The sequence below is a fragment of the Canis lupus genome, chromosome 36 (genome assembly GCF_011100685.1).
Source record: "Canis lupus familiaris isolate Mischka breed German Shepherd chromosome 36, alternate assembly UU_Cfam_GSD_1.0, whole genome shotgun sequence".
Lineage (NCBI taxonomy): Eukaryota > Metazoa > Chordata > Mammalia > Carnivora > Canidae > Canis > Canis lupus.
The window spans coordinates 22,888,794-22,902,102 of NC_049257.1; the positions used below are offsets into that span (position 1 = coordinate 22,888,794).

Genomic DNA, 13,309 nt, shown 5'->3' on the forward strand with positions numbered 1-13,309 from the left:
GATATTTTCTAATTGAATTTTCATGCTCCCTCCTTATAGGTGAGGAAGGTAAGGCTCAAAGAGGTCAAATGTCCCCAAAGTTACATAGTGAGTGACAGCAGGGATTTGAACCTGTTTTTTATCATGTGGATGCAACCCATTATAACATTATAATCTATTTTCAGAAAACTTGCTTATCTAGGTGGGAAGAGGTCAGTAGAGGTAGCTAAGGAAAGCATCTAACCAGCAAAGATTGGTAGGTCCTGTCAGAAATCCTAATACTGTAGATAGGACTGGCTTCATGGGCAAAGGACCCATATCATCACACAGAGCCCTGAATTTAGAAGAGCCACATGCTGACTTTAATGCTCTGCTGTTGCTGTATTGAAATTTGAATAATTTATTAAGAAATTCCTCCATGTTTTCATTTTGCTCTGATTCTACATATAATGTAGCTGGTCCTTCTTCTAAAGGTCAACAAAGTGAGAATAAAGTTTACAGGTATAAGAACTCTCCTTGAGGAGCCAAAAGGTGTCAGGGCCATATGGCTTAGAATAGAATAAAGTTAGATATCATGATGGGAGATATGCCAGGGGAGAACTTGCTGAGTATGATGCTTTCTTTCCCCATCTGTTTGGTCAGTGTTGTCAATGTACCTTTTTCAGGAAAAAAAGAGTAGTGCCGGTCCAGTAGCATCCAGAGAGAAGAAACATCAGGACAGCATTGGAATCTACCAGGTAGAGAGCTAACATATGAGAGGTAATCAAACTGACCTATTTCTTAATGAGCTGTCTCCAACTCTCACTAAGTGAACGGGACAGAACATTCTCAGGGTCCGGGGTCTTTGTTCTTTGGTCCAGTACCCCATGAGTCTTAGAATAAAGCAGGATTGAGAGTCCAATCAGGGGGAAGCCCTCCAAGAAATCCCATCCTTTATAGGTATCTGGGGTCAAAGGGAAGACCATGAATGATTGAGCCCTAATGTAACAACAGAAGCTCCCTGTACTCAGGGCCACCCAACCCTGCACCAGAAGGTGACAGATTAAATCACCCGCTTTCACACTTCCCATGCCTTACCAGTCAAAATTGCTGATATCCCAAAGGAATACTAGCTCAGGGTAAAATAATAATCTGATGAGTGCAAGCAACACACTGAAATACCTGAGTCAGAGGAAGTACAATTAAGGCACTGGACAGATCAAACATTTGATGTGTGAATAAAGTATACCTTAAGATATACGGAAGAACATTAGACAAATGGAGCAAGTAAAAACAATTATGAAGCAGAATCAGTGTGAGGCATCGGGCATGAAAAATGGAATCAGTGAAGTCAAGAAACTTGGCAAGAGGGCCAAATAATAGAAAAAGCGCTTTAGGAGAGTTAGTGAGCTAGGTCAGGCATTTCCTAAGGATAAAGAACTAGGAGCTAGTTAAAACCTTGAGGATAGAAGTAGAACATTAATATCTATACAACAGAACTTGCCCAAGTCCTATTAGAACTGAGGTTGTATGTCAAACAAATATTTTTATCCAGACTGTGAGAAACCATGATTAGTCTATAGTTACAGGGACTATAACCCCAAGTATAACTAAATAACGTAAATAAGCCATTTTTGTTTGTTTTAATAAGGCAGCCATCCTGTGAAATTCAGGTCCTCTCTTGTGTTTGACATTTAGGGAATTTGATAGAATTTTCACTGATAAAACTTGTGACACCCACAGAGTAAACTGCTGTTTAACCTCAATGAAGAAAATTAATTTCCTAAACAGATCAACCAAATGCTGAGCATTTTAAAGAACTTTTAAAAATCATCAGTCATAGTAGTCTTCTGTAATTGCATCTTTTATCAATCCAGCAAATATTCAGACCAAACATATGGAATACTTGTGTATGCTGCAGTGTTCAGAGAGAAGCCATAAACAAACAAAAGCATTATGATTCCTATGAGATTTCAGTCCAGATAAATGCAGTCTACTGCTTCTCCTTCCATGCCCATCCTCCTTTCTGCCCGCCACCAATCCCTTCCTCCCAAACATGTAAATATTTATTTGTCTTCCTTATTTTCAACCCTTATCTAGTAGTGCTGGCCCATTGTTTTCCAGAGCTTCAATATTTGGCTGTACCTACAACTATCAACCACTCAAGACATTAATAATAGAAAGTTCTCTTAAGTCTTGATACTGATTGAAGTTGTCACCATTCCTATTCAATCTACTACAAATGGATTTTTGTTTCCTTAGAGATCAAAATAGAACATCAGTGAAGAACTCTGGAAGTATTTATAGACCCCAAAGATACAAATGAGTCAATTTCCAAATAACAAGAGAGAAGCACCTTTACACAGATGCTCATCTTGCTTTCAATACTTCATGATTCCACTTTGCACAGTCCACAAACCTACAAATGGTTGACTGGCTGGTGGCTATTACTTTTTTGCAAAATGAAGAAAGGTGAAGCAAGTTAAGGAAATAGGGAAATATAAATGGGAACAGCAAGCAAACTACACCCGGAAATCATAATGAGATCTTAGTGCAGGAAAAAAAAAAAAAAAAAAAAACTTTTTTAGAAAGCTAGCAGAATATAGTTTAGGAGCCTGGGCCTTGGAGTTAGATAAGATCTGCATTGAATTCCAACTCTGGGGGATCCCTGGGTGGCTCAGCAGTTTGGCGCCTGCCTTTGGCCCGGGGCATGACCCTGGAGCCCCGGGATCCAGCCCCGGGATCGAGTCCCACATCAGGCTCCTGGTGTGGAGCCTGCTTCTCCTTCCGCCTGTGTCTCTGCCCCTCTCTCTCTTTCTATGTCTATCATAAATGAATAAATAAAATCTTAAAAAAAAAAAAAAGAATTCCAACTCTGCCGCTGACAAGATATATTACATTGGTCAAGTTACTTTGCATCTCCAAGCCTTTGTGTTTAGTTTGTTTTGATCAGTAAAATAATACCTACCCCTTAGGGATTTGGTGATAATTTAGACAATACATCTCTTATACTTAATATAACTGCTGATACATGGTAACTATTCAAAAGATGATAGTTATTGTTGTAGAGGCTGCTTTGTTCTCTATTATTCTAAAAGCCCAGTCAATAGGTAGTGGTATTAGCTAAGGCTATCAGAATCCTTTCTCTGTAAATAGTGGATTATTCAGAGAGAGAGTTTTAGTACTTCTCTACATTACCTACAGAAGCATATTCAAAAGAAGACCATGCATTTAAAAATTATTTTTAATATGTTTCTTACCTTTGCTTTTATTATCAATTCCTCATGCTTACAGATTAGTTCCTCATTGTCTGACAGCGACGAACCTAGACTTTGTTCCTGTAAATCTCTTATTGTTTTCTGAAACCAACAAGTAACCTAGGTAAGAAGCAACAAAGAGAGATGAAATTTTAAATGATTAGGATAAGTAAGTCGAAATTCAGAAATATTTTCAAAACCTAAGCTACTTCGGTTTCTTTCTACATAAATTTATCTCACACATTAAATTAATACGATCAGGTTTATTTTTCTTCATTTCAATCTGTATATAAGAGAAAAAAATAATCCCCCAAATGCATGAAAATGATATATCAGTTCAGTTGGCTACATGGAATGAAGAAAATAGTTCAAAATTTCCTAAAAATGAAGAACCAGAATAGATTCCCACAGTCTATAAATCATGCATTCTTTTAGAATATAAATCTTCCCTGGATAAAAAGATGAAGGTGAATATTGTTATATAAACCTACATGAAGATATTAAATAGCTATGTAGAATTATATTTCCACTCTACAAAGACAATGCAAAAATATTTCAGCCATGCAATTGCTGCAATTGCTGAAAATCTGTCTTCAGAAAGTAAATAGACAAGTTATTAAAATTCTGTTGGTATTATAAATAGCTAAAGGGCATGACTCACATTCATTTAGACTTGATTTACAATACGTGCTTTACACAGTGTTGAAACAACAAATAGCAAACGACTTGAAAGAAGCTGTACATTTTTAAATGATTACATAAGTGGACATGGGGCCAATGACATGGATGCAGATTCCTTATTCCAGCTCAAGCAAAGAGATTTTTACTCCCAAATCCTATACAGTGTTATCTCCATGATCACATCACAGCTACTGGTCCTTAAGAGCCCACAACAGGATAGACGGTTCGCTACTTGCTTTTTGGGCATCATCTCTATTTCTCTCAACAGCTCTCTAACAAGCATGACATCATCATTGTAGAGATGAAGAGAGGTGAAGCAGCATATCCAGGGCCATATAGTAAGTGGTGGGCCAGGTATAGTCTCCAAACCTACATTATTCCAAAGTACATGCTCTTTTCACTGTGCCCTGCTGCCTTCTTAGGTAATCTAAAGTCTTACAGCCCTGGTCATTGGGTGGAATTACTTCAAGCCTGAAAAATGAATCCTGGCATCCCATTTAAAATGGTGGGCAATGCCCAAACATTATATTATACTTTTTTCCCCGCCTATGTTGTCCTGCCTGCAACAACCTCAGGATTTCTCTGAACTCCTAATACATAGAGATATGTGTGAAGTAGGTGGTCAAAGAGAAAGCTAGGTCAGTCTTAAAGCTCCACACAATAAATGTACACCCCCTCCCCGCCACTACACAAAAGTCAAGTTAGGAGTTACCTAGAAGAGGTATTACTATTATAGGGCTGATAGCACAAAGCTGATTATGAGATTGAATGGTCTATATCAACACTTAGCATTTTTCAGGATGAAATAAACAGCACAGCTTGGGGTAAGAGGGTTTCTCCAGCTTCCTGCTAATTGTAAATCTTTGCTAACCAGCATTTAGCAATTAAAAAATAATGGCAAACCTGTAGCAGTTTTGATATGAAGCAACTCATTTTTTTCCAGAATATTTGGTAATTTGTGTGCTATATACACATTACCAATATCTGAAGTATTGTATTGATGTATTTACCATTATTTGAAGATGTCTTTATTATCTCAATTAGAACTAGATGATATATATATATATAATATGCATATTAGAACCCACAGAGAGTATTTTAGTAAGAGCTATAAAGTTTATTCACTAATTTGTTTAATTTTTACAAAAACAATTTCTCACAAAAGATACAGTGAACCCGTATAAAACCACAAGTAGGGCTAATTTAAAGTTTTCATCAAAGAAAAATGGATCATGAATATAAATTTAAGAGAGCATTTATTAAGTACTGGGAGTAAGTTTCATTTATTATTAGCTAACATGGGAAGAACTCAGAAATCTCAAGAATGTTTTAATAGGGAAAGCTTTAATATAGGATCTGAGTGAATAAAAAAAATGAGTACAAACAGGTGTTTGCTAATCTCTAAAAACAGGTGAGGACCCTGAACCCTCAGATAATCCTATTCAACTTTATGAGTCAAAGACTTGTCATGTAGCACATGCCAGCAGTGATGAAAGCCGGAAAGGAGGGAGTGTTTTGATTTTTAAAAGGTATCTACTGACCTCATCCCCTAGATTTGGCAAATACTATTTTAACCCCCAGAGGATACTATTCCTGTGTGGCAATGCCATTTCCTATAAGTGAATGTGTTAAAGATCTATGTTGCTATTCCGTATATGCTTTCCTGATAAGCATCCTGACTCTCTAGGTCTACACATTTTTACTACCAAATGCACCCTGGGAGGAAACATAAAAAACAAGTTGGCATAAAACTCAGAAGTAAGTAGTTGATCCTAAGTAGGCGATCTCATCATGAGGCATCCATCACACACGTGAGCAGCCTCTTGGATCAGATTTACTAGGTGGTGCTGTGGGATGCACACAGAACAGGCTCTCAGAATCCTTCTGAGGTAAAGGCAGGACACCCTAGATTACTGAGCGTTAGTCAACCATAACATTGGGCCACCCAATAAATCAGTCCTTGCATCCCACAAGTAGCTACTGCAGACAGCTGCATAGATGTTCCAAAAGCACTTTTTCTAAGCACTTAAATTATATCAGCTGCGGTCCAAAAGCTTGAGTAATAAGTACAGTAAATGAGGCATCAGGACATTCTGTAGAATATGGTCCTTGCAAAAGGATGAAATGAGCCAAGGGTTCAGAGGATGCAGAAAGGGAGGAAGGGAAAAAAAAAAAAACACATTCAGAGTATACACCAGAAATCAGTTCCTGGCAATGATGAAGTAAGGGGAAAATTAGAACATTTATCCTCTCTCTTCTTAGTTCCCACCTTTCTGCTTGAACTAAGCAATGTGTTCATGATCATCCTACCAGTTTGACATAACATTCTAGGTACTCAGTGCCCAGGGGAGGTAGAACTAAGAGAAGGAATGAAGATCTTTTTTTGTTGGGGGGGGGGTGGTTGGGTGGGGAAGGGGAGCACCTATTAGAGTGAAGGGAGATAGAGAAAGAAGTCAGCAAAAATTCAAAGCGGGAGCTTTCGGGAATGTTCAATGAAAACCGAGAGCTGCCATGGAAATTAAAGAGGAGTTCTAGGGGCAGCCCGGGTGGCTCAGCAGGTTAGTGCCACCTTCGGCCCAGGGCCTGATCCTGGAGAACTGGGATCAGTCCCATGTCGGGCTTCCTGCATGGAGCCTGCTTCTCCCTCTGCCTGTGTCTCTGCCTCTGTGTGTGTGGGTGTGTGTCTCTCATGAATAATAAAAAAAAATCTTTTTTTTTTTTTTTTTTTAAAAGAGGAGTTCCAGGACAATCCCCTCCAATGCTGTATGTAGACCCACACTATCCTCTATGGCTATTGAGTGCTTGGATTCTGTCAAGTCCAAACTAAGATGGACTCCAAGTATAAAGTACATAGCAAATTTCATAGACTTTGTAAAAGAAGAAAAAAATAACACAAATATCTTGTTAAGAATATTAGTGTTGATTAAATATTGTGGTACCATTTTAGATACATTAGGTTAAACAAAATATATTATCGCTTTTCACTTTTCTTGTAACTTTTTACGTTTTTAATGTGGCTACTAGAAAATTTAAAATCACCTATGACTTGAATTATATCTTTATTGAAATGGTTCGACCATCTTAGGATATTCAGACTATCCATGTTGGTTAAATATAGATCTAAGGACTGGGTTTTAATTAAGGGCAATTTAAAATAGCAGGGTCAAGAGAATGGTGAAATGAGATCTCGGTTGGCAAGCATTTACAGACCACTGAGTGGAGAATAAAGAAGTCGAACTAATGATACTTCCAGAGAAGCTTATTGGTTCAGTAAAGGAGAGATCTTGATGGCAGCTTTCAGGAAGCAGAGGTAACAATGGGGTTTCTCCACAGCTTTTTTTCTTTGATTAGGTGAGACTTCAGCATTATGTGCAGGCGCAGTGTCTGAAGATACATGAAGGAGAGTGGATGCAGGCACATACCAGGAAGTGGGGAAAGGTTGGAGGAGAGCACTAACTGGGCAAGGAAGGGCTAGCTCTTACTTCTTGGACAACCCATCCCCTTAACACCCTGCTGGGAGGTAAGAGTTAAGAAAGCAAGAGAAATAAATAAAACCCCTCTTTGCAGAAAGGGGTCAAGGACAACTCTAAGCAGGTTACAAGTAACCTCATGCCATCTTTACATCCCTCCTCTATGGAGAGATTTTCTTTTTCAGCAGATGAGGAAAACATACCCAGCAGGTGTGTTAGGAGTGGAGCAACTTGCCTAAGGTCATACAACCAACAAGAGCAAGTCCCGCAGGCAGAAATGTCATGGTCAGAACTCACACTTTCTCATCCCACGTTTTTCTTTTCATCACCACCATCTGCAGAACCAAAGGATTCCAGAGGGAAGAAATGGCTCTTCTCAGGCTAGGTTTACAAACATTCTTAGGATCAAAACCTCCTGGGATCCAATCCCCGCAGGGAGCCTGCTCCTCCCTCTGCCTGTCTTTGCCTCTCTCTCTCCCTTATGAATAAATAAATACCATCTTTTTTTTTTTTTAAGAAAAAAGATTAAAAAAAACAAAACACAACACCCCAGTTAGAGAATCTAACAGGGAAATGGGTTCCGTGTACCACGTTGGGGGTTCAGTGGAACTACTGCATTTGAGAGAACAGATGCGTGCAGCAGGCCCATCAGGAACAGGGGCTGAGAGCAAGAGGCTGGCTGTGGGCACAGGTGACAGCTAAGGCAAGCTGAGAATTCCAAAGACTATTCCAGGACTGACACATGGGAACACAAGTGATAGAAAATGCTCTCCGACAGTCCGGAAGAAAAACCTCACGTGGCAACAAGGTGAACTCCTGCTGCAGCCCAAAGTGACGCATCAGACTGCCAAACACAACCAGTCTCTTTTTGTGCAATTTGTTCCACCATCCGAGAACAGATCTTATTTTTTTTTTATCTTTGTTTAAAAGTGTGCTGCAGGAGGTGAGCCAGCAATAAGCTATTCAAACCACCTTAACAGAAATGCTTAAGGGAAGATGAAAATCTCTTCAAATTACTTTCATTTTCTTTTCCATGTGCAGAACAATTCTTGACAAATAGCCAGTTACTACTAGAGACAAAAACTGATAAAGCAGAAGAAAAGGCATCAGGTATTTATATTCTTTAACCCAAGACTTTTTGATAGTCTCTCTTCCACGTATCAAAAATGCACACATATACAAAGGTGTTTTCAATCACAGTAGATGGCCACAGGTGACACTTCTAACATCTACTTTGTTTTTTTTTTTTCTACTTTGTTTTTGAAGGCATGTTACTATTGTAACAACTTTTTTTTCTTTTTTATAGTAGAGAAATTATTTCATATTAGGCAATACGGTCAAATGTGCTCTGTATTTAATTAGATGATAACAAAACTTCAAATATCCATTTGCTCCATCAGGAGATCATGTATATTAGGGAAAGAGACACTAAAGCATGTCACTAATCTTTGTACCTGAGGACTTGAGAGCAGAGGAGGAAAGAAGCATTACTGCCAAAAACGTGGATTGGGATTCTTTTTAGACGCATTCTGGGACTAATTATTGGCTCATGAATATTTGGACTTCATTTCATTGATTCTAAGAGAATAATGTTCACCATATTTCTTTTGTGGAATTTGGAAGCTCTCCATATATTATGGAAGACAATTGGAAGGTATTAATATCTCCTCAACAAATTATAGGATCTCAGTATTCTCTGTTGATGGGTAGTAGGAAAGCAAAAATATGTTGTTTGTCATGAAGTAAATTTTTTACTTTATAAACAGCTTCACAGATAATCTATCTCCCTGTCTAGAATCACAATTTTATGTATTTAATTATTCTGATTTGTGTTGACATATCATTTTTCTTTTCACATTTATAGAGCAAGAAAAATGGCACTAAGGACTTCCTCCCTTCCCAAGACTGGCCTCAACTCTTGCTTATGTAGGCTCTTTACTTTCAACCACTTAATGGAAGAAAGCTGTTTAGTCCAATGGATAAAATCAGTACAGTGGATGTCTCTGGGCCTAAATTTTATTTCTAGCATTACCTCTGACTCACTGGGGCAAATCCTCCCAGCAGTGGGAGAAAGCCTTTATTTCAAGAAAGGAAAGAGACTAGCCCAGTGTCCTAGCAATGTGCATTTCTGCCAAAAATATCTAAGGCATGGTTTTCCCAATATAACCTGGGGTTCCACCATAAGTGGAATCTGGAGCTAATTATATTTACTGTGTGTGTGTGTGTATGTGTGTGTGTATAAGAAAGAGAGAGAGAGACAGAGGCAGAGAGAGACAGAGAACAGACATTACAGAGCTACTTAGGAGTGGGACTAAAGTTTGACATTGTCACATTACCATCCCAGTTCCTAAGCCATGCAGCCAAGTAGATTTCATGCTGCAGCTTTGGCTTAGACGCCTGGTTGTTGGAAAAAATCAGTCAGGCCTATTATATCGACAGGATAAATAACTGTTAAATTTTAAGGGATATTGTCATTTTTTGAAAGTGTGCTATTTACTTTGTTTGCTTATAAATCTCCCTATTAAAAAAGCATTAAAATTAATCATACCCCTTTGGTTGTCTTTGGGGAGCATGAGAATTAAGGTGGAGGAGAGAATGAGTCCCACTTCCCAGCAAGTTTGGGGTATTTGTAGTGTTGAGGAGGAAAGAAAACCCAACAATCTCCAGCAGCAGGGACAGGGAAGAAAAAGAGCTTGGAGTAGTGGAAGGAGATCCACAGGCAGTCTGGGGCTTAGCGGATCGCTCAAGTAGCAGCAGCTAACTCTGCGGTACGATGGAGGGGTCTGAGGATCAGGGATCAATGTGGAGCCCTTCCCAGGGCTTTGGGACATCAGACAGCTTTGTCATCAGTCCTATTACTGCAGAGAGAGTCATTCAGTCACAGCGTGAGTCACCCAGTCCTCTCACAACTGATTAAAGGGCTTAAATCATTATATCAAATTAAAATGTTGGTAAGCCAATTGAACAGTATAGAGAAATGACTAAGCTTCATGATTACATAATCAACCATAAGACGTATAAATGAGCTTTAATAAACAGCTAAAGAGTGAAGAAAGAGGAAAAAAATTATCTTTAAACTTTATCTTACAAATAAAGTTGACTTTCTGAAAAAAAACTAGGCTGACTACCAAGCCATGAAATGGCATTTATTTCCCCTCAACATCATAGCATTTTAGAAAGCTAAGATTACCTAGTGATTTAAAGAACTTGTGTGGGATCTGGCCAAAATGTAGGATTTCATGAGCCAATGATTATCCAGTAAAGCTCAGAAAGTACCCACCAATGTATATAGTGATATGGTGAACATCTGGACATTTATTGAGCACTCACTGTATTCAAGCTGTACTCTAAGCATTTTTACATATATAACATTGTTTATTTTTATAGGACATCTATAAAAATCTCTAGATATTATTACTATTCCCATTTTACAGAAAAGGAAACTGAAGCATAGAGGTAACTAGTAAATGTAAAAGCTAGAATTGATATCCACACTATCTGCACCGGAGTCCCTCTATCAGGACCTTTGACATCAGTATCTTTGAAAGCAATAGCGATTAGCATGCATCCTATTTAAGAGGGGTTTCTACTGTTTTCAAAATTACATGCTTCTCCTGTACTTTCAGATACTTTGGATTCACTGTTGGCATGTCTTAGAGTAAATTCTAGAGATAGCCTATGTGTTAAAATAAAACTTGCCATAAATTTTAATTTACAAGTGGCTGGAAAGTTATGTGTGTGTTACTGGGCTGAGCTACTGGATACCAGTATCTCCAAGATAATTCAACCCTTATTTTGAGTTTATTCCAGTCAATGTTAGAAAGCTGCATTCAAACAGATTTTTTTAAAAAAGATTTATTTCTTTATTTTTGAGAGAGAGAGCAAGTGAGGGGGAAAGGGCAGAGGGAGAAAGAAACTTAAGTAGACTCCATGCTGAGCACGGAGCATGACATGGGGCTCAATCTCACAACCCTGAGATCACGACTTGAGCCAAAACCAAGATTCGGAAGGCTAACTGATTGCACCACACAGACGCCCAAGAGAGACTATTATTTAAAAGCACTTACCACTCAACTAGGCACTTTTATATTATCTCATATTAATTTAAGCTGGTCAACCGTTCAGCTCTAAGTCCTATTTAGAAAACAGCACCAAAGAAAGGAGACTACACTTGCACATGTGTATATGGCACATGCATGCACACACATACAGTTTTATAGCTGCCCACCACGTACAAGACTGGTGTCCTGAGGCTGTGCTTATATATTCCATCTTTGATGTCATTTTAGTTGCCTATAGATAAGGAATATGATTATGTGCAGTTACACGATTATGATATACATGGCACTCAAATTATAAAACCTTCCAAATGTGAATTCTATTCCCCTTTCCCCCCCGCTGCAAAGATTTGTATCTTAAAACTATTTGTGATCTGGGTAGTGAAAAGAAATTATCTGCCCTTATGTCTTACTTCATTCTCTTAGATGTCCTTGACACTGTCTTGTACAAAGAGACTATGAATAACTTAGTTTTAATTTATTTGTTTGTCTCACTTATGCCTGATTGGAGCAATTGAGAAAAATTACATTCATAAATCTTCTTGCCAAGATAATTAATTATGCACGAAATATTCCAAGCTGCTTCTGATTTTCATTAATGAAGCAGATTATCTGCAAAACAAAATGCTGCTGGAGTTGAGAAGAAAGGTCAGCCAGCCGCTCATCTTTAAGTGTAAAGTAAGTGCACATTTTTACATCTGAAAAACAATGATAACGAGAGAACATGCTATGATAATGTTTATCAGACTATCTCATCCTTATTAAGATAGAAAAGTATGTGGTTTTTCATTTGGGGCTTTTTTCCCCCCTGTGATTGATATAAATCCTACATCACCATCATTCTGGTCAGTTGATTTCTTTTCCAAAGGAAAATTAGCTGAACTGTATAGTTCAAAGCATTAGGCCATAAGCACTTAGAAACAGAGAAGCACTAAATGCATCTTTTAAATGGCCCTCGTATGAGAAGATGCGTCAGATATTCAGACATCCACATTATTATTCATCAGTAATCTTTGCTCTAATTCTCTACTTAATTTTCCCTTTTCTTAAGTGGTTATAATGATCGACAAAGCTGGCATTTTATCAATGTAAGATTTGACAGCTCTTACGTTCCTTTAAAATAAGTACAGAACTGACAAAAAAGTCTTTGCCTTCCAATGAAACATGTGCCTTTGTATGAACTCGTGGTTCCACAATGTTCTAGGATTATCAGGTAGATCATTCAGGAACATGATAGTCATGGGGCCCAAATTACTATTTCACAGGCTCCCATCTGACTCAGTGTTGCTGCTCCTGCCACCCTTCACCATTGCATCAAAAAACTTTAAAATAGAACATTCCAAAAAGTCTTAAAAACTTAGGAAAGATAATTATGCTTGTATCTACCTGAATTTTAAAATACTTCCTTGTTCACACAATAATCAATACAATAAGCATTAATTATTGTTTATAATATTGAGAAACTGGGGAGACTCTACTTTCTCATCAATAAGATTTTGTTTAAATTGTATAATGGTTTTATATCGTAACAGATGGTAACTACACTTATCCTAATGAGCATGAGCATCACATAATATATAGAACTGTCAAAACATTGTAGTACACCTGAATCTAATAAAACATTGTATACTGACCATATTTTATGAAAAAAACTATGCATGTTCAAATAGTGAAATATTATATTAAAATTATTTATTGTACTTTTGACCAAGAACGTACCTATGATTTGTTCAATTAATTAATCAAGTAATAATATAGCATGTATAAGTTAATTCCATTAATGTTTATTTGTTTGGTTAGGTGTTTCTTTAACAAATGTGTGTGTGCCTGTGGCTGTGCTCATGCTTATATAAAGGTCTAGAAGGCGGCAGTAAGCCAAATGCCA

The 13,309-nt window shown here is 37.8% G+C and overlaps 1 protein-coding gene across 6 annotated transcripts in view; it reads right to left on the reverse strand.

The window, feature by feature from the left end:
• CCDC141 (coiled-coil domain containing 141) overlaps positions 1-13,309 on the reverse strand; it is a 194,770-nt gene that overhangs the window by 115,685 nt on the left and 65,776 nt on the right. For all 6 annotated transcript variants that reach the window (XM_038584984.1, XM_038584981.1, XM_038584980.1 and 3 more), the window contains one exon: positions 3,219-3,335. In XM_038584984.1, coding sequence (XP_038440912.1) covers positions 3,219-3,335 — 117 coding nt within the window. The remainder of the gene's footprint in view (positions 1-3,218; positions 3,336-13,309) is intronic.